At 44.1% G+C, this 25,583-nt stretch overlaps 2 protein-coding genes across 2 annotated transcripts; one reads left to right on the plus strand and one right to left on the minus strand.

Annotated features, from left to right (window-relative positions):
• Positions 1–10,550: 10,550 nt before the first annotated feature.
• On the minus strand, positions 10,551–20,118 carry LOC116996680 (store-operated calcium entry-associated regulatory factor-like). Its single transcript, XM_033060606.2, is given in 7 exon segments — positions 10,551–10,867; positions 11,373–11,491; positions 12,985–13,093; positions 16,766–16,984; positions 16,987–17,155; positions 19,030–19,205; positions 19,856–20,118. Coding segments are annotated over 7 exon segments (894 nt in total). The 5' UTR covers positions 19,932–20,118; the 3' UTR covers positions 10,551–10,841.
• A 41-nt stretch (positions 20,119–20,159) lies between these two features.
• LOC116996682 (leptin receptor overlapping transcript-like 1) lies at positions 20,160–25,545 on the plus strand. The gene is made up of 4 exons (XM_033060607.2): positions 20,160–20,262; positions 20,470–20,545; positions 21,824–22,010; positions 23,029–25,545. Exons 1-4 carry the CDS (start codon positions 20,247–20,249, stop codon positions 23,143–23,145), a joined length of 396 nt encoding a protein of 131 aa, XP_032916498.1. The 5' UTR covers positions 20,160–20,246; the 3' UTR covers positions 23,146–25,545.
• The last annotated feature ends 38 nt before the right edge of the window (positions 25,546–25,583 follow it).

Consider the following 25,583-nt stretch of genomic DNA (forward strand, 5'->3'; position numbering starts at 1 on the left):
TGTGAATAATTTCACAAATGAATTTGATATAAGTGGCCTTTTAGGTTTGTTGCCTGGAAGCAGGTTTTTTGCACTGTCTGGTTTTCCTAATTTTTCTTCTAGTGACCAGATTGCTTAGGCTTCTCTGAAAGCACCATTATTAATGTTCTCTTAATAGTATTTTAATCTTTATCACTTCACCAGTGATCTCTTTCACCTTTCAAAAAACCAGTCTGACCAGATTTCTCAACTTTTGTACTCTGCAAGTATGCCAATGTGCCGTAACTATGTTAATGTTGTAAAATGTGTTTATGGCTCTAGTGTTCAAAAAAATTAAATATTAAATGCTTCACTGCCAGGAATAGATCCTACAAGCACTTGCTTAACAATACAAACACTATTCAGAGCCTCACACCACATATACACTTTGCAGTATTGTGCTCTGAGAGGAATCTCTTTTGGTGCTAATGGAGAAAAAACATTGCTGTCTGGGTTAAAAAAGGTCTCCAATTGGTTTGTTTTCCCTTGTTCACTATTTATGAGACATGTCATGTTTGAAGGTCAGAATGGGCCAAAATTTCAGATTCTATGCAGCGTCAGATACCTTTCAGAAATTCTTACCTTAATCCTCTTGAACAAGCTCATCCTACAGCTTTCAGTAGACACAGTTCTCATGATGAAAGGAATCTAATAAATTAGGCTTTTTTAAGAGTCAGTAAAATTCTCTGACTCATAGCCAGTGTGGCACCTCCTCCCTCCTTCCAGCATGAAGGCTTCCATTTCTGTGTAGTGAATAGGATCAGTAGAACAACACATATAAAACTACTCCAAAACACTCCTTGTCAGTGACCAGCAGTGATTTGTCCTACCTTACAAGGCCAGTGGAAACACCATGTTCTCACTTCTGCCTAGAAGTGGGTGTGATAGGGGTCAGTTTGAGGGAGTACAAGTTTCCAGATTATCCACACTTAGCTGCTCTTTGCTTTTTCAGAGAAGCACACAGAATAGATTGCATTTGTTAGGGTTTTGCTGCCTTCTTGGACAGCAGTTGATACTCTGAAGGGGCAAATTTTGGCAAAGCCATCATTTCATACAATACAAAATACCATGTGCAAAGAAGGCTAAGACTCTCCAAAAAAGTGTTTACTGAAAGTTACCTTTTTTACTCACAGGGTATTTCTCTACCAGCAATCAGGCTTAATATTTGTACCTATTTTAACACAGCCTTTTCAAAGCATCTTTAGGTTCTAGCATATGTTTCCAGCTGCTGTAACTGGGATTTTACCAAGCAGTAAACCCAGTGTTCAGGCTGCCACTGCCAGACCTAATCCACCACAGCCATCTGACTCAAATCACAAACTTGGCACAAAACACATCCTGTCAAGTCCTGTTTGTTTCAAGATGCTCTGAATGGTTTGTGCCATCAGACTTTACACAGTTCCCATTTATGTGGTTGGTACCACATGATTTCAGTCCATGGAAGGGAGAGGCAGTAGGTACCAAGTGCAGTGGAAAATGTGATGTCAAGTTCGCAGCTGAAAGCTGTGCAGCTGGGTGTCAGGGTTAGGCACATAGCACCTAATCCTCTGCAGCAATTTCTGGCTTCTAAAACTAAAGTTGCCCGAGTAACTGGAAGGTGAGGGTAACATTGTGCCTGGAATTACAGTGCCACAGCCTAAACAGACGTCCAGCTGCAACAACTCGTAAAACTGTTTTTAAAAGCCTTTCTCATACGGGAGCACTGGTGTAACTGGATTTGGACATGTACATTTTTTGTCTTGGGTGATGACAGGATAGGGAATGGTGTGCCTGGTGTTGGACAACAGTTTCCTGGATGACCAACTGTTTCATAAGCAACAGCCCTCTGAACTTTGCCACTGGCTAATTCTCAACAGCAGGGATTTGCAGGGAGGAGAGAAGATGTAATGTACAATTGCTGGGTGAGAGGAAGAGCAAGGGGGGAGAAAGGACCCCTTTAGAAGGAACACATGGTTGTGTGGTGGAGCTCAGCTGACCACAGTCCTGTCCCTCAGTTTCCCATTTCCTTCGGCTTCCCAGCAAGTCAAACTCTGTGCTGCATGTCCACTCTCAGTAAGTCCCTGCTGGGAAGTCTGTCTTATTCATTTCAGGTTCAGAAATTCTACCTAACTTTCCTAAACACCTCTGTGTTTAAGCCACAGTCCTCTTTCTCCTGCTTCTCACCAGGCTTCCTATGCCCACTGGCTTCTTGGCAGTGTCACTCAGCCAAACCTATATGGGAGGTTGTCCCCTTTTTAAATTGAGCCCTTTATTCCTCTGTTTCCTTCTTCATGGAGTCTTTGCCCATCTTTCTCGGAGCAGCAGCCACTGCCTGTTCTCCTACCTCCTGCAAGCACCAGCTTGCCCACTGACAACCAGGCAATATTTAACCAATTTTGACTCTCTGGAAGAGCTGTACCTATCCAGTACCAGAGACTAGAAAAGTAGCTGTTGTAGTAGTTGTTCAGTAGCAAGGGGAGGGTACAGTAAATTCACAAATACAAGCCGCACTGAGTATAAGCCGCATCACCAGGTGTTGGCAAACATTTTGGTTTTTGTCCATAAATAAGCCACACCTGAGTATAAGCCGCTCTGTGGTTCGCAGCGAGGACCCGTGTGCAACAAAGTTGCCAAATAGTAACAGAACCATGGCAGGGCGGGGTTTACTGGCTCGCTCGGGCCATGAGGGCTCAGGGCTGCCGACAGGACTGGGTGGCCCAGCTCGGCGCTGCCACTCGGCGGGGCCGCTTGGGGCCAGCTGCCGCCACCGCTGGGCTCGGTCACCCCGGCCCGGCGCTGCCCCGCGGCGGCAGGGGGGGCACAGAGCCCACCAGCACCTGCGGCGGCGATGGGAGGCGGGGATGGAGCCTGCCTGCTCCTGCGGTGGCAGCATGCGGGGACGGGAGCCCCCCGAGCCACAGGGCCAAGCAGGAGAGAGCCCCTGCTTCCCCAGAGCTGCAGGGCTAAGCAGGAGAGAGCTGCCCCTGCTTCCCCCGAGCTGCGGGGCCAGCAGGAGGGAGCTGCCCCGCCTTCCCCACCCCCTGTGCTGCCTGCACAGAGCAGCTCCACCTGCTGTGCAACAGAGTAACCAATTTGTAACAACCGCATAAATGCAGGGTTTTACTGGCAGGAGCTCAACTTTGCAGTTTGCACTGACTTGGTTTGCACTCCCAGGGTTGAAAATGTCAGAAAATTATTCACATATTGGCCGCTCCTGAGTATAAGCCGCATTTCCGGTATGGGAGCAAAATTTTGGTCAAAACGGTGCGGCTTGTATTCATGAAATTACTGTACTTTAAATCATGTGATTAAAAAAAAAAAAAAAAAAAAAAGATGCAAAAAACTTCCAGCATTCTCTCCAGCCTAGCTCTCCAACCTTTGCCATTTGCATCAGTGTGACTGTTCTGAGGGGAAAAGCTGAAAACATTGCCTAAATAAACATATAAACTTTTCCACTTTGTCTCCAGTAATTGTTTAGTCAACAGAAACACTGTTTCACTAGCCTGAAATAATCCCTAAGAATCAGTGAAGTGTATGAGCGTTTTCCCAAGCACACTCTCTGTGCAGTCCCCTGCAATTGCATGGGCTTTTTCAAATTCTCGGCACTCGGCCATGCCATGGCTTTCCATGCTAGGAAAGCTGCACCATGCGGACACTCACTTATTGTCTCAAAAAAGCACCTAAGGGTGTTTCATGCACCTCTATTCTCAGAGTAAGCTATGGGGTTGCAGCACAGTTTCAAGAGAGGTTTCACTGGTACAGTCATATTGCTCAGTACAACACTGGCTAAAGCTCAGGTTTAAGCAAGGCCTAACATTTCCTTTAAATAAGGAAAATGCAGTGCTCTACACAAAGAAAATGACTTTTCTATTGTCCCTATTTTTTTCTCAATGGGAAGCCAGAAAAAAAACCCACTCCCCCAACAAAAACAAAAGCTGTCTTTAACAGCTGCCCTTCTTCACCTTTGACACACAGGTCTCAAATCCCCATTATTAATGGCTTCCTTTTCACTCTTTTCCTTCAAGTATCTGCAGCTCATCTTAACCCAATAAACCTCTGTCCACAAGGTCAGAAAGGAACCAGAAAACTCACTTCCCATCCATCCTTGCAGACTGATCCTTACCCCGAGTCTTTTGTCTGGGGGACCTGCAAGAAGGTATCTTACTGGGGGTGAAATGCTGCCCACTATGATCCATCCTTTTCTTCTTCCAGTCTGGGAAAAGCGTTTTTCAGTTGGCATTACCTTTCTGCCCTAGGAGGCTATGCCTAGGATAAGTAGATCCTTTTCTTCATAGATAATAATGTAAGAGTTGTCATACTGCCTCAGAGGAAAGCTGATGGAGGCCATTAAGACCTTCTGCTTCTGGAATTCAAGTTCCAGGAATTTTTCATCGAGAAGTCACGTAATGGCTCAGTAGCTGATCAATTGTTTTGGCATAAAATCACCCAATCCTTTCCTTCAAAATCTTTAGTTTTGGCCTTTAGAATGTGCTGTGGTACAAAGTTTCATAAACCAGATTGTTTTGTGTTTCAGGATGCATGTGATCTTTGAGCTGGCAAGATTGTGAAAATGCATAGTTAGGCCATGCATTTGAGGGAGAGCAAGAGAATGGCCAGCACTGCTCCAGCAGCTGAACCAATACGGTCTTCATAAGCCACTGGCAGACCATGGGATGCAGCTGCTGCAGCCACAATGTACAAGAACACCCTCCAGTGTGCCAACTGGCTCCACCAGAGCATTCTACATCCCTTTTTAAAGATCTCTGCTGCTGACTGTTCCATACCCTTAATTTATTTATCATTTCAGGACATGACACATTCCTGTAGCTCAGCTGTCTTCCTGGGTCTCTCCTGACATGCTATCCAAAGGTCATCAAATACAATTCCCTCAACCACAGCCTCTTGGCTTGGAAGTATGCCAAGCTGAGGCAAAGTGGTAGCACTTGTGGCTCCATGAGGCCACTCAGGTGCTTAAGCAAACAAAGACTGGAGAGGAGCAGATGCCTCAGTAGCAGGCTCAGGCTAGAAACACTCACTGGTTTCTGTGTGGGACTTCCTGTTCTCCCCTCCTCTTCTCAGGCTGAATGTGCTTGGAGGATGGTTCACACTGTGTTTCTCTCTCAGCTGCTGCTGCATAAAATTCTGTTTCTCAGTTATGTCCAAAGCAGCTTTGCAAAAAGTCAGTATCTGCCCAAACCCTAACTTCTCTTTAGCAGCTGCAGCAGCTGTGCTAAAGAGAAAGTATTAGTATGTTTGGTAAAACCGGATTACCCCAGACAAGTCTTCATCTCATCACTTACGTTTGCACTGTTTCAGATCTGTGCACATTCACTTAGTTATAGCCTAAGCCCCAGCTCCTTATTAAAAAGGAAATAAATCCTTCCACCTGATAATGTAGAATTAACCACCCAAGCCTGCCAATTCAGAATCACACTGCACTATGACCAAGGGGACCTGGCTGATTTTCTAATAGTCAGAATGAGAACAGAGGGTTTGCCTAAGGGAAAGAGGACTTCAGCGCTGACAGTAGTTGTCAGCAGCAGCTGACAATTTGTGCTAAACAGGATGTCAGCTCAAAGCTAAGACAGGAACAACCTTCTGAGCTGCTTCAGACTGATTTGAGCTTGTTTTTACCTTGGTTTCAGAAACAGCACAGATCACTTTGTTTCTGTCTATGCTGAAGCCACGTGACTTTCTACGCTGACCTCACTAACCTCACTTTTTACTGCTACCAGTTCTTTGCAAGCTATGCATCAAACTACAGAGAGCCTCAAACAGGTCTGACTTTGTTCAACACCAAACCCGTTACAATTCTAAATCTTCCACTCTTACAGCGCAGAAGACACTGATGGCATTATTTAAATCCACATTAATAAAGTACTCATCCAACTCCTGGATATGTTGATAAAGTAACCCCATGATGAAAGTTAGCTCTGCAAAATTGTTCCAACTCAACATTTTATCTACATTCATTGCATTTCCCCGCCCCTGCAACTATAACTGTTGTCTGTTCATTAAAGCAGATGAGATATGTTTACAGCTGCGAAATGACATGAAAATGACCACAGGAGCTGTCTGGGAGATGAATAACTCCTAATATGCAACAGCAGCAGCAAAAGGTATTCTGGATTGCTGGTAATTCCAGTGCTGCCTCAAAGACATCCCCACATGCTGATTACAAGGACATAGGAAGCATAGAGAAGGCTTACAGGAACAATGATGTCAGGGCTGTGATCTCAAGGCCAAGTCTCAGAGGATCCTGCACAATGACATCTAAATAAAGTTGGACAGCAAAGTCTCTAAGCAGGCAGTGATTTATCTCCTCCAAATTTCACAGTGGGTACTTTGAAGTCTGAATTATGGAATGGCTCAGATGCCCTCAGAGCAAAAGGTGTCAATCCATATTACTGGTAATTGTCTATAGGGCTTTAGAGGTGTAGGAAAACCCAGTAAAATAATCCTGATACAACAGCTTTTAGAACTGCCTACTATTTCCTGCTGTTGTGTGAGAAGAGTGAGTAGGCAGGACATACTAGGATACAGACTTACCCTGCAAGCTTTGCTTTGGTCTACTTGCTATCTTTGTCATAGCTGCTTGCTGCTCTTTCCATGTTTGGTCTTCTCTGTTCATTCTAAGTCACACTGCAGAAGGAAAGAAATATGGATAGAGGGCCAAGTCACCTCTCTTCTGCTTAGCATTTTCAGAAGCACCTGGTATCTTTAAACATACATCTACCTACAGGATCTGCAGTGGCATGACTGTGGAGTGGCTGAGTTAGCACATCCTAGGCCAGCTTCCTGGTGCTACAAGTCTCAGTCATTCCTAAGTTAGGATGGAGAGAACATTTTCAGGTCTTCTCCTTGCTGTCAGTTCACCAACCCTTAATCTGCTCCAATTCCCAGCTGTTATACTGTACCTTTGACAAAAACGCTTCTCTGATAGAAAGTTAAAAAAATGTCTTTCCACATACTGCCCACAAAGGTCAATTCACAGCTTGACAGTTGGCTCCCTTGACTTCATCACTATCTACTCTATCCATTCCCAGCTCAATGCACTTTTTACAACTGATTGTCCTTTCCTTGCTAAAGAAACATTGATCCACAGCCAGAACAGAGGGAACTACAAGATGGAAGACAGCAGGAGATAAGATATACAGGCCACATAAACGGAGTCTGATTATTTCATTAGCATTGGCAAATCACAGCTGCAATAGAAAAAGGTGTCAAAGTGAAGACTACCACTGCTACACACAGTATTAGGAAAGCCAAAGAACTGGCTGCAGAGGAAGGCTCTAGCAAAATATGCTGAGTGATATGGAGCCTCTTCCACACCGCACTCAACCCCAATAGGGACAGAAGGAGAATGAGGGACCTGACATTATGTTTCAGTAGACACAACAGGATAAAACAGTATTGTCTGCTGTTGTACAGATTCTACTGCTGTGAGATTTTAATATTTTTGTGGGTTTGCTTTATGAGAGGGAAGTGCAAGCATATCTAGATTCAGGAGCTACGGTAGATTTATGTATCAAGATTTATTTATCAAATCACATTTCATGCAGAAATTATAAATACATAAGTGCAAACGAAAACATTGTCTAAAACATTTCACAGGATACTGTAATTTAAGAGCAAACTTCAGCTTCAAACTACCTACTTAGAAAAAAATCAGTTTCATTGTTATGCAACTAGTTGGCAAAGCAAATATTGACTGTGACAAGTTTAACCTGAATACACTTAGAAATAAGTAAAAACTCTATATTTAAAATATATTATTTTGCTGCACTTTGTCATAAAGATAACAGACTTACCATGGACTTCTTCTCATAAAAGGCAGAGCTTCCTAGGAGGCCATCAGTAAGGTCTTTGCCAATTCCCTTTTTAGGTTTACAGTGCAGGCTATTAATGCAGTTATTTTCCCCCGAACCTCAGGTACCTCTGAGAAGCAAACTACCCCATTTCGCCTTCAAGTTATCAATTTCATTTGACACTTTCAAAATAACACTTTCAGTACAAGCACTTTTTCACAAAGCACTTTTTCTGGCTGTTGACTTCATAAAGACTTCTGCTATTTGCTGGTTCAGTTTGCTTGCATATTTTCTTTTCTTTTCGGTTTTCTCTCTTTTGGTTGTTTAAGCCATACACTGAACTTGGGTGTTACCATATGAGCTAATTCCTTCGGCATTCATGAATGGACATGGTTTCTTTTCCCTGAGTTATGCTGAAGTTAACTTTCTTAGACTAACTAGACTGACTTAATCTTGTGGAGATGCAACCTATATCAGCTGAACAGTGCTTTGCTTTTGTTGTAATAGCTGATATCAATTCCCAGACACATTATTTTCACAAGGCTCAAAGACAACGCTTCTCTGGCTGCTGCCAGCATACTTAAGCTGTGTGCCCACAAACACTTCTACACTCTGTTAGGATGGCCTCTTGAGAAGAGCTGGTAATCCAGCAGCTCATTTTTCATTCTTCCCCTGTCCTCACAATCCTGAGAAATTTCTCTGCTTTTTATCCAGCAATGCCTCTTCCAGGAGAGAATAAGTCACCCAAGAACTGGATGACACTTCACAGAGGCCCCAAAATATCATCATGGAACAAAGCAAGGCCTCTCTGCCTCTCTGCTTCCCACTCTTCGATAGCACTGTTTTTAAAAAGCACATTTGGGGAAGTTCAATTTTATTTCTTTGCTTAGTATCAAGGCCTGCTGTGTCCCAGGGATTCTATCATCTCTGCATTAAGAACATTCCCTTCCCTTTTGCAATGAACACCTTTGGTTTACTGTGCTCTGGACAGGTGATCTAGCAGGACAGACCATCCACATCACAAGTTTTCACAGCATTGCCAACCATTAAAATCCACCATTAAAAGGAAAATCCATGGCCTCAATGCAGGCAAAATGTCTGTAATTACCTGAATTTAATTATCTCAGTGTTCCAGAAAGAGGTCCAAATTTCCAGGTTACTTATTTACCCCCAATAATTTATAAACAAAGTCCCCTAGGTTGTCACAGTCGCCTTTGACAAACTCTATGACTTTGAGAACCCATGAATCTGAATTTTTGTTCCAACAGTCACATAGCACAGATACAAACATACAGTAAATTCACAAATACAAGCCGCAGCAATTTGACCAAAATTTTGGTGGAAACCCGGAAGTGCGGCTAATACGCGGAGGCGGCTAATATATGAACAATATTCTAAAAGCTGCCAACACAGAAGTGAGAGCCCACGGCAGCCCCAAAACAAGCTGGAGCCCGGTCGGCCCCGGCAGAGGTGGGAAAGCCTGGCAGAGGCGGGGCCAGCAGTGCGGGGGGCGGGTGGCAGAGCCCGGGCCAGTAGGGTGGGGGAGCCCAGCAGGAGCGGGGCTAGCAGTGCAGGGGAGCCTGGCTGCGCAGGGGAGGATGGCAGAAGCAGGAAGCCCAGTGGGCGGGGCTGCCCGGTGGCGGGGGGAAGCCCAGCAGAAGCAGGTCTAGCAGTGCAGGGGAGCCCGGCTGCGCAGGGAAGGATGGCAAGAAGCAGGAAGCCCAGCAGGCGGGGCTGCCCGGCGGCGGGGGAAAGCCCAGCAGAAGTGGGGCTAGCAGTCCACTGGAGCCCAGGAGAACCGGGGCCAGCAGCGTGGGGGAGCCCGGTGGTGCGGGGGCCTGCAGTGCCGGCCAGGGCGAGCAAACGCGGCAGCGGCGGTGCAGAAGGGAGCGGGGGGGCCAGCGAGCCCGGCGGCAGCGGCAGCACCACCCGCAGGGCGAGCAAACGCGGCAGTGGGGGGGCCAGCAAGCCCGGCGGCGGCAGCACCGCCCGCAGGGCGAGCAAACGCGGCAGCGGGGTGGTGCAGACGGGGGTGGGGGGCCAGCGAGCCCAGCGGTGGTGGCAGCGGCAGCACCGCCTGCAGGGCGAGCAAACGTGGCAGCAGCGGTGCAGATGGGAGCAGGGGGGCCAGCGAGCGCGGCGGCAGCACTGCCCGCAGGGCGAGCAAACGCGGCAGCGGCAGTGTGGACGGGAGCTTGGGGGCCAGCAAGCCCGGCGGTGGCAGCACCGCCCGGCCGGCCCCGCCGAGCCGTAGCGCCGATTTGGGCCACCCAGCCCCGTCGGCAACCATGAGCGGGCCGAGCCTGCCTTGCCCCACCCCGAGCCAGTAAACCCCGCTATGCCGCGATCCTGTTACTAATTGGCAAATTCGTGAAAGCTGCACATGGATTCTCGCTACGAACGAAAGTGCGGCTAATATTCGGGGTGCGGCTTATTTATTGACAAAGACATCAACATTGTTGACGCACCGGAAGCGCGGCTTATACTCCGTGCGGCTTGTATTCGTGAAACTACTGTACTAATGTTAATCTCTTTATACACAGTTTTGCTCTTGTCCAGTGAGGAAGAATTCCAATGCTTAGCTGAGTAGCTGACTATACTTACAGTAAAGTTCACATGAGAACAGCACTCCATATGTATCAGGTATATGCTGAACTACCAGGAAAGAGGAAAAATATTATCATAAATTCTGGATCAAATGAAATTAAGCCCAGAACAGGAATAGTAAGATACACGCTTTGAAAATCTGGTAAGGCTATCATTGCTTTAATGCCTCAAGTACAGATACACGGTCACTGTCACATTATTCTTCTTAACTTAGATGAGCTTTTTCTGTAGGAGATGCAGCTGATTTGAAATAGTGGACGTTACAGCACCGTGATACCCTAAATAGCAGGGAGAGTCCACAGAGAAAGTGAGGAATTCTTTGCCTAGTCCTTCTTACCTCACATCCACTTCTGAAGTATACTACTACTAAAAGACGTACAAGTACACAAGATTTAGTTCAACAACTCTGATGTAATAATGTCAAGGATTTCATCTTCGCTTTGTGCACCCAAAGCCTGCAAAAAAAAAAAAAAAAAAAAGTCAGCTCCACCGTGACCTTTCCATTGAACTCTCTAGCTCTTGAAAGGCTGAAGGTGGCATGAGATAAACATATTCACATGAAGAAGAACAGAAGCAACTGTGGGCTGACTGGCCTGGAAACTATTCTGTTCTTGCAGATCGGACAACCTGCATTCTACAGAGAACCTGTCTGTGCATGCTTGCTAGAGAAGGATATGCATAGTGCACATCAGAAGGGAAAGCCTTAAACTAATGCACCTTGCCAGTGAAGACAAGCCCGATGCTGATGGTGCCATGCCCACCACAGGCCTGTAGGGAGTTTCATGCCCCACACTGCTACCCTATTTCCATAGGGAATGGAAGCAACAGACATCCTTAGTTGCCATCTACACCAACTGGTAAAATAAAACAAGGATGCTTGTTGAATCGCACCTAACATCTGCATGTTTTTGAGAGATCAGTCTCATGAGCCTCAGGAAATTAAAAGGTGTTTTGCCTTACCAGAGGCAGTTCTTGTTCCTGAACTGCTTCCTGCAGTGGAATTCCTTGAGTGCCCATGCATAGGAGGTACAGCTGTGGGATCTGTCCACATACTGTGATATGGGGAACGTGGCTGTGCTCTGGCATGAAACAGAGTAGAAGGAAAGCTTCATTAATGGCCTTTGGAAAAATTAAAACGACACCATTCCAAACAAGAGAACTGCACTGCCAAGGGAAAACTCTAAGCAGTTACTTCAAAGCTGGAAATATTCCTATTTAATGTATTTAACACATTGAGAGCAAGGACATCAGTGCTGTGATATCATCTGTAGACTTTCAAAAGGAAATTAGACTTTATTCTTCAGAATAAGGAATTCTAACAATTGCAAATGAGGAAATTTTTCTCTCTGAAATTTTGACTTTAGATTCTGTCAGACAAGAAAGAAGTTTGAAATCTGAAGTTTAAATGCATTCTGGCATCACCTACATCCCAGCCATATTTGGTAAAAGAAAACATCCTTCTGTTAACTATTTTGAAAAGGTCATATCAGTAACACTAACATATCATGGTCTTTGACTCACTCACTTAAAATTACTTGCTTCCATGGATATGGAATTTCCTGCTGTTGAAATTTACAAACAGCTCTCTCACACTTCTGGCACCAACATTTTGAAGGACATAATGTCAAAAGCCTAAGAAACCAAATTAAATAATAGTGGACCAAAGACTGTTTTAAATAAAAAGAAGCCCAAGTTTGGAAGTTTGCTTATGTATTTGAACTTCCTCAGATCTCTAATCTTGAACAATAATTTGTGGTTACTGAAATGGGGGTGTATATAGAAATCAGGAAACTAACCTGTATATAGATACTACATAAATATAATTCCTCAACACAAGAGTCATGTATTTAAGCCTTAAGAAATACTTTAACACATTATACCTTAGAAAAATTCTTAGTAGAATTCATACAAGGCTTCTGAAATTAAAAATAGCCCACAACTTTCAAACGTGAATGCTTAGCCCACTCCTGTCCATATATACCTTACTCTTTAATTTGTTACATTTCTACAGGAATAGACTTGATACATAGGCAACTTATTTGATAAATAGAGAAAACTGTTCAGGCTCTGAAGATTCCCTGCAGGAATCTCATCTTTTCTCCAGTAAAGTCTAAAATGGCAGAAACTACTCTCTTTAAACTGTTAATCTAAAAATGATGCATTCTAAATGTCTAAAAGTCTATACCAAATATGGCCATCCAGACTTATTTTAGGAAAGATGATACTGATACAAGAAATCTGTATACAGATTACTACCTGCTTAATATGACTATGTGTGTTTTAAAGCATTCTGCGGATAAATTATTTAAATGTTCAATTTAAATCTGCAGGTCATCATGCCAGGTCAGAGAAAGCACAATGAAGTACCTCAGTCTTTCAAATTCTGCCTCAGAAACATGTTTGAAATGTCTCTGGTCATGGAGCTACAAACAGCTGATCAAAATTCTTCCAGTGGTAAGATGTTACAACTTGAATGACACAGGCCTGAAATCTTAGAAACAATGTCAATATAGTATACAACAAACCCCCTGAAAGTTTAAATGCTTAAAATACGATAGTATACGTATTTTACCTGTGACTGCCTGCCAAGTAGCCTAGCAAGCCTCCTGCTCCTAATCCAGTCCAAAATCCTGTTCTTGAACTGGTTCCATGATGGGAATGAGTTCCAAAGCTGCTGTCATCTTAAACAAATTGAAAATAGGAAGGGTAAGTTAGTAAAAGACTAACCCTCAGGCCAGCTGTTGCAACGAAATTCTCTCCCGTTAAAGATAACGGAAAATTAGACAACAAACTGCTCATCATTTCAGTAGATTTTTGATCAAGCTTAACTTGAAAGGCCTCACATTTCAGAAAGCAGGAAACCCTATGTAGACTAACACTACTACAAAGAGTTTTATGTTAAAAATCTGCTTCCACTTAATCTCACAACCCTGACGTTTGCAAAACATGCAAAGAGTCCCTGCCTGCTGATATATAAACTGACAAGTTAGATTAAAAATAGAGAAGTAAACGAAGAAAGAATGATCAGCTGAAGATCACCAAGCAGGCCAGAAGCAGACACAGAAACACAAATCAAGTAGGTAACACTGCATAGGGATCAAACCATGAAGACATAGAGCTCCTAATCTCACTGAGCACAGCTGCACAGTTTGAGTCACAGTGGCCCAGTGCAATGCTAACATTACTGGTATTGTTCCTGGTAATCCTAGTCTGGCACTTGTTATCAAAAACCAAGCCAACTGCAGTCACATTGCAAAGTTTTCATTATGCATGAGTCACCAAGCTTGACAAATACCTTGCTGAAACTGCAAGCATATCAAGTAGGTTGTGGGGGAAGGAGAGTTACAAATTTTTTTACATGTGACCTGCATAACATGAGGTTTTGAGTCAGAAAGAAGATTTTCCATTTAGAAAGAAAAAGAGAAAATACAAATTCAAAGTAGAACAATTTTCTGGTCTAACAAAACTCATGGATGCAAGAATAAGCTCAACCACAGGATTAACACTTAATGAAGTATAAAAAGGACTGAAGATAACATTAGGGTCTCCCTGAAACATGCCCACCTGAACAAGTGGGCCAGAGATGACAAAGGTAAAAATTAGAGGGCCTGGTTTGTCTTCAAACTGATATGGGTTGTTTGAAGTCACAGAAGATAAAATAAAAATGAAATAATCAGTTTCAGTCTAGATTGGATTTGATGTTGAATTTCATTTTGAATGTGTGGGGAGAAATACAATCTCTCATTGGGATGATATAACGTTAAATTATGTTGATTTGGAACAACAACAAAAAAAATTACTCAATTTGCTGCAAAAAACAATGTTAATCAGAGATGAGCCAACTCATTTGTTCAAAAGCACCACGACTGAACACTGACTCAGAAAAATGAATATTTTTTGTTGAAATATCTAGAGTAAACATTAAGAATCATGTCAAACAACTAAATGAGAGAAAGCAGAATTTAATTAAGATAGTCTAGCTAAACGAGTTTCACAAGACACATTCTGCATGTTAAGGGATTTTAAATGAGGCAAATTAAATATTAACAGCAATATTGGAATAACATTGCTTTTCATTACTGTCCAGTTTCCAAAGACTAATACATTACTGGAACACATGGACATACACACTCAGAGATGTGCTCGTGCTCTGCTCCCACAGTGTAAAGCAGACACTAAATGCATGAAGTAGCCTAGCATTTAGTATTTTTAATGTCTCCACATTTCAGTTTTCCTCCTTACTTTGCCTGAAATCTAAAGACAAATCATTGACGTGCCTTGTTAAACACATCACAAGTTAAGCATTATATGGCTCCCAATGTGTATTTTAAGTGTCTCAGTTATCAGCAGTCCTCAAGAAAACATTCTCAAGGCCCTGCCCTTGCCAGATTTGAGACTCTTGCAAAGAAAATGCAGTGGGGCAATTACAGTAATTTCACAATTACAAGCTGCACTTGATTATAAACCGCACTTCCGGGGTGTCGGCAACGTTTCGTTCTTTGTCCATATATAAGCCACACCAGATTGTAAGCCGCACTTTTGTTCACAGCGAAGATCTGCGTGCAACTTTTACAGAGCTGCCCATTAGTAACAGAATCACGGGGTCGCGGGGTTTACTGGTTCGGTTTGGGGCCAGGTGGACTCGGCTGCTTGGGGCTGCCAATGGGGCCGGGTGGTCCATCTCGGCACTGCCGCTCGGCGGGGCCATTCAGGGGTAGCCGGGCAGTGCTGCCACCGCTGACGGGCTCACTCGCCCCCGCCCGATGCCTACACTGCCACCGCCGCCTCTGCCAGCTCGCCTCTGCCAGGCTTCCCCACTTCTGCTGCCCGCCTCTGCCACCCCACCTCTGCTGGCCCGGCCCACCTCTGCCGGGCTTCCCAACTTCTGCCGGGCTTCCCCGCCTCTGCTGGCCCCATCACCTCTGCCGGGGCCGGCTGGGCTCTAGCTCGGCTTGGGGCTGCCACAGGGTCTCACTTCCGGGTTGGCAACTTTCAGAACATCATCCATATATAAGCCGCTCCGGATAACAAGCCGCACTTCCGGGTTCAGACCAAAATTTTAGTCAAAATGGTGCGGCTTATAATCGTGAAATTACTGTAATTGACAAGGACTGAACAGAAAAAAAATTAAAACAACCCTTCATTGTTTTGCCTGTGCCCAATGTGACAGAGCTGTGTGCTAAGGCCAGGGCTCTTGCTGACTATTAAAATACATACAGTGTCAGGCCCACACACGGCCACTGATGCCCACACAGCACAGACAGTCTGAAATAACTACATGCAAACCTATTTGCAAAGCAAACAAAATTAGATTCCCTTTAATTTTCTGGTGCAGGTAGAGCTGAAAGCTTCTGTTGTGTAGGCCCTGCATAAGGGCATCCAAAAGAATTACACTGCACCCTCTGTTGGCCAAGCTGTTTAAATAAAACTTGGGAGAAAGTATTAATAAGCATAATTAAAATAAAAACTTTCAACTAAGTAAACCTAATTCTTGCTATGTATTTTCTTGCCAAAACCCCTTCTCTATTAAAAAAACAAAACAAAACACATAACTTGTGGGAATGTAATTTAACTTCCAGTTTTGCGAGAAGCTTGCATGTTTACAGGGTTAAATGAGTCAATCAGACACCATATGAGTAATGTTTATATCCCTGAGACGCTATGAAACCTAAGGAAGACCATTTATTTATGTGGCAGAAATCACCAGTTTCCTGGGAAAAGAAAAACTGCCCCTTTTCCCAGCAGCAACCTTGTCACTGCTTTTATATTTTCAACTTCAGATGAAAGGCCCCACATGAGATTCAGATGCTGTACCCTCTAATGACACTTCACAGACACTATTCTCTGCTCTGGGAACCAAATCGTTCAGCTGCTGCGACTACACTGAAGCCCTGTTAAACAGAGGATTGGTACATGATACTCAACTCCATCAACTGCTTTGTGAGTGAAATCAGGGCTGTAAGGCTGTTCTGTAAAGTTTCAGACTGCTCCCATGGCATGGGTTTGTTTCTGGCTGTGTAAGAACATTCTCCTTTCCAGATTACCTGTGACAATTACTCTCCCCATCACAACCTTGCTATTTCACAGGTGATGAAGAGAATGCTTGCAGAGCATGAGGAGGTGGCTTTTCAAAGGTTTAAAAGGCAGCCTGCCCTGAAAGCCTGTGGAAAACCAAGCCCTTATTTCCTCTTTCGAACAAAGAGCATAATACAAAGCTGGCTATAGGCTCCGCAGCCAATTCGGCAGTTGCATGCAAATTCTGTGGTTTTAACTCTATCCTACCTCCCCTTACCACAGATGAAACAGGACAATCCTGCTTGCTCTTTTGAATATTGTAAATGGCTGAGCCCTACCTGTGAAGGTGGACTTAAAACCAGGAGGAGATGGTGTCTGCTGACTCTGCCAGAAGGGCTGAGAGAAGCCATCACTGTGCCCAGAATTCTGCTGAGACTGTTGGTTGCTGAGCAATAACTTGTATACTCCAAAAGCAAGAACGAGAAGAACAATTACAACAATTGCTCCAGAACCAGAATCAGAATCATCTTTCCTTAACTGGTAATAGCTAGAGCCAAGCTTCCAGAGTTCTTCACTTTCCTTTCACCTTCTTCAGTCAGCTCTAGACTGAACAGCAAACTACAGGAGCCTCTTAATACGTAAGGATCATCTGGGTAATCGTAGCCTTCACAGCTCACTTCCATCTGTCCAAAACGGAAGGCATTTTCCAAGTCTGCTCTGCACTGCCACTGAAAAAATAAACACAATACAAAGTAAAACATGATGAAAACAACTGTCTGCTTTCCCACATATCCCCTGAAATAACCATGTAATTGCTAACAAATCATCTACAGGCTATAGGTAAGAAATTTCCTATTTTGAAAAGGAGCACGAATTTGATGTTCAAATGAATTTTAAATCCTAAAACTTAAAAAAGATCTTATCTTTCAGAACACTGAAGAATTCAAACTCTGGAAGATTTTGTTTTGTTCTTGATGCATAACAATACTTCTAAAAATGTGCTGTGCCCTGTACAACAGCTATTTAATAAATGCCTGTCCTGTGCAAACTCCACGGCACCTACAGAAACATAACACGTGAGACTGAAACCCAGTTGCACCATTGTGTCTGCGCAGAAATCAAAACAAACAGGGACAGACATCATTAGGCAGCCATATGCAACACTTAACAATTACATTGGGGATTCTCTGGTTGAACATAGGTGGATCCTCAGGCTCACATCCCCTTGAGGTACCCAAATACAGGGATTTCTAATGGCACATGACATGTATTTTGGAGAGGAAATAAGAAAGTAGTTATTTCTAAATTAGTAATTCAGTACAGCAGTACCAACTGTCAATTAATATTTGACTGTTCTTTCACAATACGATATCAGTTTTAGCAATTACAGTAATTTCATGACTATAAGGTGCACCCTTTTGACTAAAATTTCGGTCTGAAACCCGGAAGTGAGCCTTATAGTCCGGTGCACCTTATATAATATACAAAGTTGTGAGATTTGCCAACCCAAAAGTGTGAGCCGTGAGCCAAACCGTGAGGGGGCGCGGTACCATCGGAGCGCCGAGCTGCGGGGGAGGGGGGGGGGCGGGACCGGGCAGCCCTGGCCAGCAGGAGCTGCGTGGGGAGGGAGGGAGCGGGCGGTCCCGCACCACCCCAAGTCAAGGGTGGCCCCGAGCTGCCCTGAACCGCAGCAATCCCGAGGCATGAGCCATGGCTGTCCTGAGCCGCGGCAGCTGCAAGCTGTCCCGAACCACAGTAGCCGCGAGCTGCAGCTGTCCTGAGCCCCGCCTCGCCAGCTGGGGGTGGGCGGGAGTGCCAGGGGCCCGCGCACAGGGAGGACGCTTGGGGCTGCATTTAAAGGCTACACCAATCTGTGAAAAATGTTTGCAAATTGAGCACGTGCCAGTAAACTCCACGATCACGGGATTCTGTTACTAATTCGTTACTTTGTTGCACGCTGCACAGATCTTCGCTGCAAAAAAAAGAGCGCGCCTTACAGTCCAGTGCACCTTATATAATGTACAAAGTTGCGAAATTTGCCAACTCCCGGAGGTGCACCTTATAATCCAGTGTGCCTTATAGTCGTGAAATTACTGTACTTTCAGCCTTGGTTCCTGACTATCTATTGACAAAGGCCTCAGTAACAGCTGTAAGTCAAGAGTATTTACTAGCACTTGCATCCAAAGGTGGAAGTAAAAGTCAGGCAAGTCTGAAATTTAGTTTTCAAAAGGCAGAGCTGAAGTGAAGAAAAATATTTAGAGGTCCTTTCCATGCTAATGAAAATTCACACAGCAATAATAATTCAAAAGCATCCACTGGAGTTTGATTTTATAAACTCAAGCACCATTTTGTTTAAAACCAACAAAGGTTTGTTATGCTGTGCTTTTACATTAGCCTCTTCAAAGATATTTCAAACACGTATCTACAGTAGTTCTGGAAAATCCAACCTTAAAAGTATTTAGGTTAAGTTTTAGCTGCAAGAGTTCATCTAACAAAAAGCACCTGAATTGACAACCTAGCTCACTACTCATTGCTCCTTCAGAACTTACCAGCTTAGAGGAAAATGATTTCATAAACAGTTTAACAAATTTTAAACAGTTACCTGTACATCATAGCCATCCCATCCTTTGCTGTAACACTGAACCACCTCAGGAACACGGGAACACCCCGCAGAGCCTCCTGTGCACTGCAGTTGAGGGACCGCAGCTGTCCGCCTGGATGTTGTGTATTGCCCTCTGTAGAGAGTGAGCGCCTGAACATCCGCCAGCAGAACTTTCCCTGAAACAGGTAGCACAAAGAATTACAGAATCCATTAGGCTGGGAAACACCTCTGCGATCACCAAGCCCAACCTCGACAAAAGAAGCCCACCATGTCAACCAGACCATGGCACTGAGTGCGACGTCCAGTTTTTCCCTAAACACCTTCCAGGGACAGTGACTCCACCACCATCCTGGGCAGCCCATTCCAATATTTGATCACCCTTTCTGAGAAAAAATGCTTCCTTCTGCCTGTCAGCGCTTGTGCAGGAGCACTCCTCTTGGCTACAAGGGCCTCCTCTCAGGACATGGCTGGCGATACAGAGGCCGAAGCAGTAAGCCTGCATCTTTACGAGACGAAGCTCTAAGAAGCCTCAGATGCCCAGAGGGAAACACGGCAGAGTTCCCCATTTCCTTCCACCGCGGCTCTGAGCTACTCCTCGCAGGCAGGACAGCCACCACTGAGGGCAGTGCGGGATTACTGCTGCAACACAAACCGGTTAGAGGGACCCCCAAATCCAAATGCTTTCCTGGCGCGGACTCCGGCACAAGCCCGTCATCCTCCGGCAGCACTGCGCAGTGCCGGGCCGCGAGGAGCCGCCAACGCACCGGGAAAGATGGCAGGAGCGGCTAAGGCCGCGCTGAGCCTCCCTTATCCTCGCAGGTCTCACCCGGTCGGTCCCAGCCCAGCGCGGGTCCCGCGGCGGCGCAGAGCAGGAAGAGCAAGCGTAGAACGATCCCCGCCATGGCAGCACCAAGACTCGTCTGCTTCGGGAGCACGGCCCGCGCCGGAATGTGCGGGGCCCGGGGAGAAGCCCCGCCCCCAACGTGCCGTGGGGCCAATGGGTGGCGAGGGCGCGGCGCTTCCCGCTGTCTGCGAGAGACTGGGGCTGTTGCTGCGGGCTCTACGCGCGCCCCATATATGAGTGTCTAGGGACCGACCCGGAAGGACCGGTGCATGGCCCTCCCTCCTGCCGGAGGCGGCTTCCGCTTCCGCGCGGCAATTCCGGTTTCCGGCGCGCACCTCTCCGGTGCAGCGCGGCTGGCGGGACGGGTGGCGCCATGGCGGGAATCAAAGGTGCGGACGGGGCGGGGTGCGGCGGCTGGTTAACGGCGAGCGCGCGTGGCCCGCGCCGGAGAGGGGCCGGGTTGGAACCTCGAGTGCCCCCGCTCCGCCGGGCGGGCCGGGGCTGCGCTGAGCCCGGCGTTCGTTTGCGGGCGGCGGTCGCTGTATTTTTTTTCCACGGTGCACCTTTCATATTGGTTCGATTTGTTCTCGTTGTAGCGCTGATCAGCCTGTCTTTTGGGGGAGCGGTCGGACTGATGTTCTTGATGCTCGGATGTGCCCTGCCCCAATACAAGTATCGTGCACTGTCTTTCTGTTCCTCTGTTTCTTTTATGTGTGTCTGTAATTCCAGAGGGTTTTTATAATGGTAGAATTGCTACGTCCTCTCTGTGTAGGAGGGGGCCATCAGGTTTTTTTGGGTGGGGTTATTGGGGTGGTTTTGTTTTTGGTTTTTTGTTTGTTGTTTTGTTGTTGTTGTTTGGTTTTTGTTTGTTTGGTTGGTTGGTTGGTTGATTGAGCTTCTTTGGCTTTTGCTTCAAAAGATTGGGGTAGGGGGAAAAAAAAGACCATTCAGGATTTAATTATTCCTAAAAAGCTACGGCAGCAAAAGTTAACCTACCAGGCCTGGCTGCAAACTAAAAGGATTTATTGCCCTTACTCTCTCAACTGGTGTCCTGTTGTGACTGACCATCAGATAGCAGCATCTCCCGAGGTGGGCAGTAAGTGTATGTTAGCCAGGGAAGCATTTGCATTCTCTGTGGCTGCCTGGGGTAGCTGGGCTGTCGGTGACAATCAGGTGGATCTTTGGCCGTGTCCCACCCTTGTAATGTAGCATCTCACTAAGTGCAGCTGCTATCTGTACTTTACTGACATTGTTTCCTATCTCTTTGGTTTCAGGAGATACAAAGTAGCAGACCAAGTGTTGAGCTAGTATGGCCTATGGCTTTGACTCTTTGCACGTGAATGCTGACTTTACAGAAAATATTTTAAATTTATCTATTCACTGTTGAATAAATACCAAATATCCTGTTGATAGACCTGTTATTGGTTGTGAATTGCAGTTTCTACATATATGACTAGAATTCCTAGGCCAGCTTTCTTTTGTTATAAATGAAGTGCTAGTGACACAAACCCTTGTGAAGGAGACCCATATGCACTTGCTCTTCAAACAAAGCAGGAAAGTTTTATTGAAACAATGCACACCTGCATTTGTGCACCTGAGAAATCTGGTCTGGGACACTGGTCTGTGAGGGTATCTCTTAAGTACAGCTGACATAAACTTGGAGTTAAGCTCACCTTGTGAGGTGGTATTAGATTTAGGCTTGCCTAGTGAAATCTTGCTTTATAAATGCTGTTAGTGAGCTTCCTGCCTTTGAAGTCAGCTGAAGCCACTCATGCACATGGTCTATTGGATTAATGTCAGCTCATTCCAAGGTAAAGGATTTGCCTTTTCTGGGCTTGTCTGTCTTTCCTAAATGGAGATGTTGGATGGGGAAAATGCCTTGCATTGATTTTAGGAGGAGCAGAAAGTAAATCCAGTTAACTAAAACTTTTCTTCTCCTTTCTTTTTCAGCCAATACTGGCCACTGTTTGTTCTGTTTTTTTACATCCTTTCTCCTATCCCATACTGCATAGCAAGAAGATTGGTAGATGACACAGATGCTACAAGTAATGCCTGCAAGGAGCTGGCAATATTCCTTACAACAGGCATTGTGGTCTCAGCATTTGGGCTGCCCATAGTGTTTGCAAGAGCAGAACTGGTTAGTAATATTTCAACTTGTGATTGTCTTTTTTCTAGAAAATGTTGGGTTTTGTGCTTGTTTATTTGTTTATTGAAGATAAAGCTTTCATGCACTAAGTAAGTCTTATAATTATGTACTTTGGAACCAGAATAACATTTTTTTTTTTGCAAGAAAAATCAGTACAGAAACAGAAGCATGGCAGAACATTTTGATTACCAGTGGCTTCATGTGGTCACAGAATAAAGACTAACAATGCAATGCAGAGAAAATGAGACAGAAAATACTGTGAAAATTTAACAGGGAAGTAACCAAATACAGAAGTGTAAAGAATACTTTGAAGACAATTTGTGGAAAAGTTGGGCTAAAGCAGCATGAATAAAAAAAGAAGTTAAAAAAAAGCATTTTTGTACTCACTGTAAACTATATTGTAAATTATATTGGTGTAATTTTCTTAAACTTCCAAGTCCTCATTACATATTTCCCAGTGTATAGCTTTACACTAAAATACTTCAAAAGTTCACTTTGTATGAATGACAGAAAGCACTACCAAGTCAAAAAACATACTTTCATAAATGTCTTTAGGCAAGAACAGCTCAGGTGGGCAGTTTGAATGCCTCACACCCTTTGAGTAATCCACTTACTCTCCTGTGAAAACATCCACCTCCTTTTTTGTTACTGGGACACCTGCTGGCATTTTGAAGACCTTAAGTATCTGTTTTAAAAAGTCTTACAGGATAGCTAGGCTGCAGACGTGTTTGATGCTGTTATCAAGCCTTACTTTACATACCAATCCAGTTGTGCCTGCTAGCCAATGCTTTGAGTACAGCTAGAAGAATTTGCAGTGCTGCTTGGCTAGCTGTGAATTTGTCAAGTAATTTTGGGTAAACCTAGCCTGTTTGGTGTAACCATAGATAATGAGATATTGCCTCTTGCATCATGGCCATGTTACTGAACATTGTCGAGAATGGGACAATAAGATGTTACTTTTGTCTTGTTCAGCTCTAAATGCATCTAACTGAATTTCCCTTGTTCACAGATTTACTGGGGTGCATGTGCACTCGTTCTTACTGGGAATACAGTCATCTTTGCCACGATCCTAGGATTTTTCTTGGTCTTTGGCAGCAATGATGACTTCAGCTGGCAGCAGTGGTGAAAGGAAGATAAAAGAACTATCCACAGGTGTCCTGTCATGCAGTGGCCATCCATACAAATGAGAGAATGGGCAATAAAGAGAAGTAGCGTAGCAAGCCTCTTGAGTATTCTAGATGCTCCTTTTGACATGGTTTGTTCTGAGTGTACTACCATTGCTGACAGGATTTCTATGTTTTTATGAAGTGGAGAGATGATTGATTTCATTTTTACCTATGGTATATTTTTAGGTGCTCTCTTGGTTTAAAATGGTCATCCTTCTGTCCAATGTTTTATGTGAAGCTTTAAACCAGGAACAACATTTAAACATAATTTCAAGGATTTGAAGTTGGGGAGTTTTGGTGGGGTTTTCCTTTGTTGGTGGTTTTTTGGGTTTTTTTTGGCGGGGGGGGTTGGGGGTTTTTTGTTGTTGGTTTTTTGGGGGGGATTGTTTTTTAAGTTAAACATTAATACTACGTTTCAATTTTTTTTAATACCAGGATTAAATTATATACAAGCTGAATGGAGGTAAGAGATTGTCCACCAACATTGCCAATTACCATATCAATAGATTGTTGCTATATTTTAGCAGAAGCAAGTTGGGTTGGAGAGTACCGGTTGCAGATTTTCTTCTGCCCGTAACTCAGACTGGGTGATGAATGCTGGTAGCTTTCATTTCAGGAGAAGGTTAGGGAGCAGGTAGAATTATTTGAGACAAGAGTCCTAAATTTTAACACCACTAGCTCTTTTACCTGCTTTGTTACCAATTCTGTGGATGTGATGTTCAAATACCCTGTAAATGTATTGCTCTGACATACAAAACTGAAGTGTATTGTAGGGGAAGAGAAAATGATGTTTAAATTCCATTTTTTTTTAAAAAAGTATCTTTTGAAATCTTTCTAAGTATTGTATGGATTTAAACTTTTATGTCAGCTTTTTACCACAAAGATGGTAAAATGTTCATTTATGGAACTACAGGTCTGTGTTAATTTGAAGCATATAAAAAGCTATTTCCTTCTCCCCTTTTACATTTATTTTATACATAGCATATATATATATAAATGTATAATAAAACAGCTTCTAAAATGTAGATTAAAACTTTATGTTAAACTTGCCTGAGTTTCCTCCCCCTGCTTTATTTTTTCCCCTCTAAAAGCAGCTAAGGCACAACTTTTTTGGAAGTCACTGACTGAACGGATTTCACAGACTGTTTTCAAGTTCTTTTGCATTATTGGTTAATAAGATTTACTGTTATGTCTGTAACTGTAGCTTGTGTTTTGTAAGATTGCACATGTAGCTTCAAGTATTTAAGACAAGTTTTCTGCATACCTCTCAATTGTCCAGATTTTTATTTGAAGAAATCTGCCATTGGATATTCCATCACAACACAGTTGATAAGTACCACTTAAGTAGGTTTGCCAGTACCATGTGCAGTGATGACCTTGACCAAACTTACTTCTAAGACATTTTTCAGTTCTTTAAAAATAAGTCTATGAAACTTAGTCATGTCTAATTGAAAGCTGACAATTGCTTATGTTTTGCTCAACAGTATGAAAAGGCACAGAACTGCAGGTGTTGGCTGTAGTATTCGTGCGTGGATGCAAACAAAGTATAAAGTTTGCATATATATATGTATATGTTTGTAAACAGATATGAATATATACAAAGTCTGTACTCAAGGAACTGGTACTGGCAAGTGGGAGCAGCTGGGGTGTAGGTACCTCCACTGGTACTGGCAGCTGGGATGTAGGTACCTCCACACATTGCTCTGTTAATGTCCTTTGTGTGGAACAGAGGAACAAGCAGGTGCCAAGGCTCCAGTGCAGAAGCTAGTCAAGAGGAGACATATTTCAACCATAAGCAAGTGCTTCACCAAGCTGCCTGTGATGGTGCATGAGGGCTGTAAGATCACGTTTGTTTCCCTTTTTCGGCAAGATTTCTGCGCCCACACCCCCAGTACAATAGAGGCTTCAGAAAATCTTCCAAACCAGTGGCTAAATTTGCAGTCCTCTGCAGTGCTTATGAAGGAGGAATGCCTAGGACTTGTACAAATATGAGTCTGTTACCGATTACTTTTTCATGGTCAGGAACTGTTTTCGCCTTCGTTCCTGAAGACACATGATGCTACTCTCTGGATCACTGGTCATGGAGCTGACTGTGTATGTATTGGTGGTGCATTTTTTGTTTAATTTTGTTAATTGCATTACAGCACTCCCTCCTTGCTTGCACACCAAGTACAAGCAGTATTGCTCTGATTTACAAGGACACTTGAGAGGTATGATCCTTCCATATAATACGCACTGAGATTGTGTTACCATCCTTCTAGAGGGAAAAACTTTGAGTGATACAAATTTTGAATAGCAATCTTGAGTTCTGTATGTTTAATCAAAAATACTCTAATAAAAAGAGTATTTTGTTTAAAGTATTAATTGCTCTTTTTCCTTTCTTTAATGTGGTTTTTAC

Source organism: Catharus ustulatus, chromosome 5 (assembly GCF_009819885.2).
Source record: "Catharus ustulatus isolate bCatUst1 chromosome 5, bCatUst1.pri.v2, whole genome shotgun sequence".
Taxonomy (NCBI): domain Eukaryota; kingdom Metazoa; phylum Chordata; class Aves; order Passeriformes; family Turdidae; genus Catharus; species Catharus ustulatus.

Bases quoted from the DNA above. Each gene is read 5' to 3' on its own strand.
- LOC116996682 (XM_033060607.2), top strand. The intron at 20,546-21,823 runs GTATCGTGCACT...TTTCTTTTTCAG, and splicing joins TGTGCCCTGCCCCAATACAA to CCAATACTGGCCACTGTTTG. The intron at 22,011-23,028 runs GTTAGTAATATT...CCTTGTTCACAG, and splicing joins TGTTTGCAAGAGCAGAACTG to ATTTACTGGGGTGCATGTGC.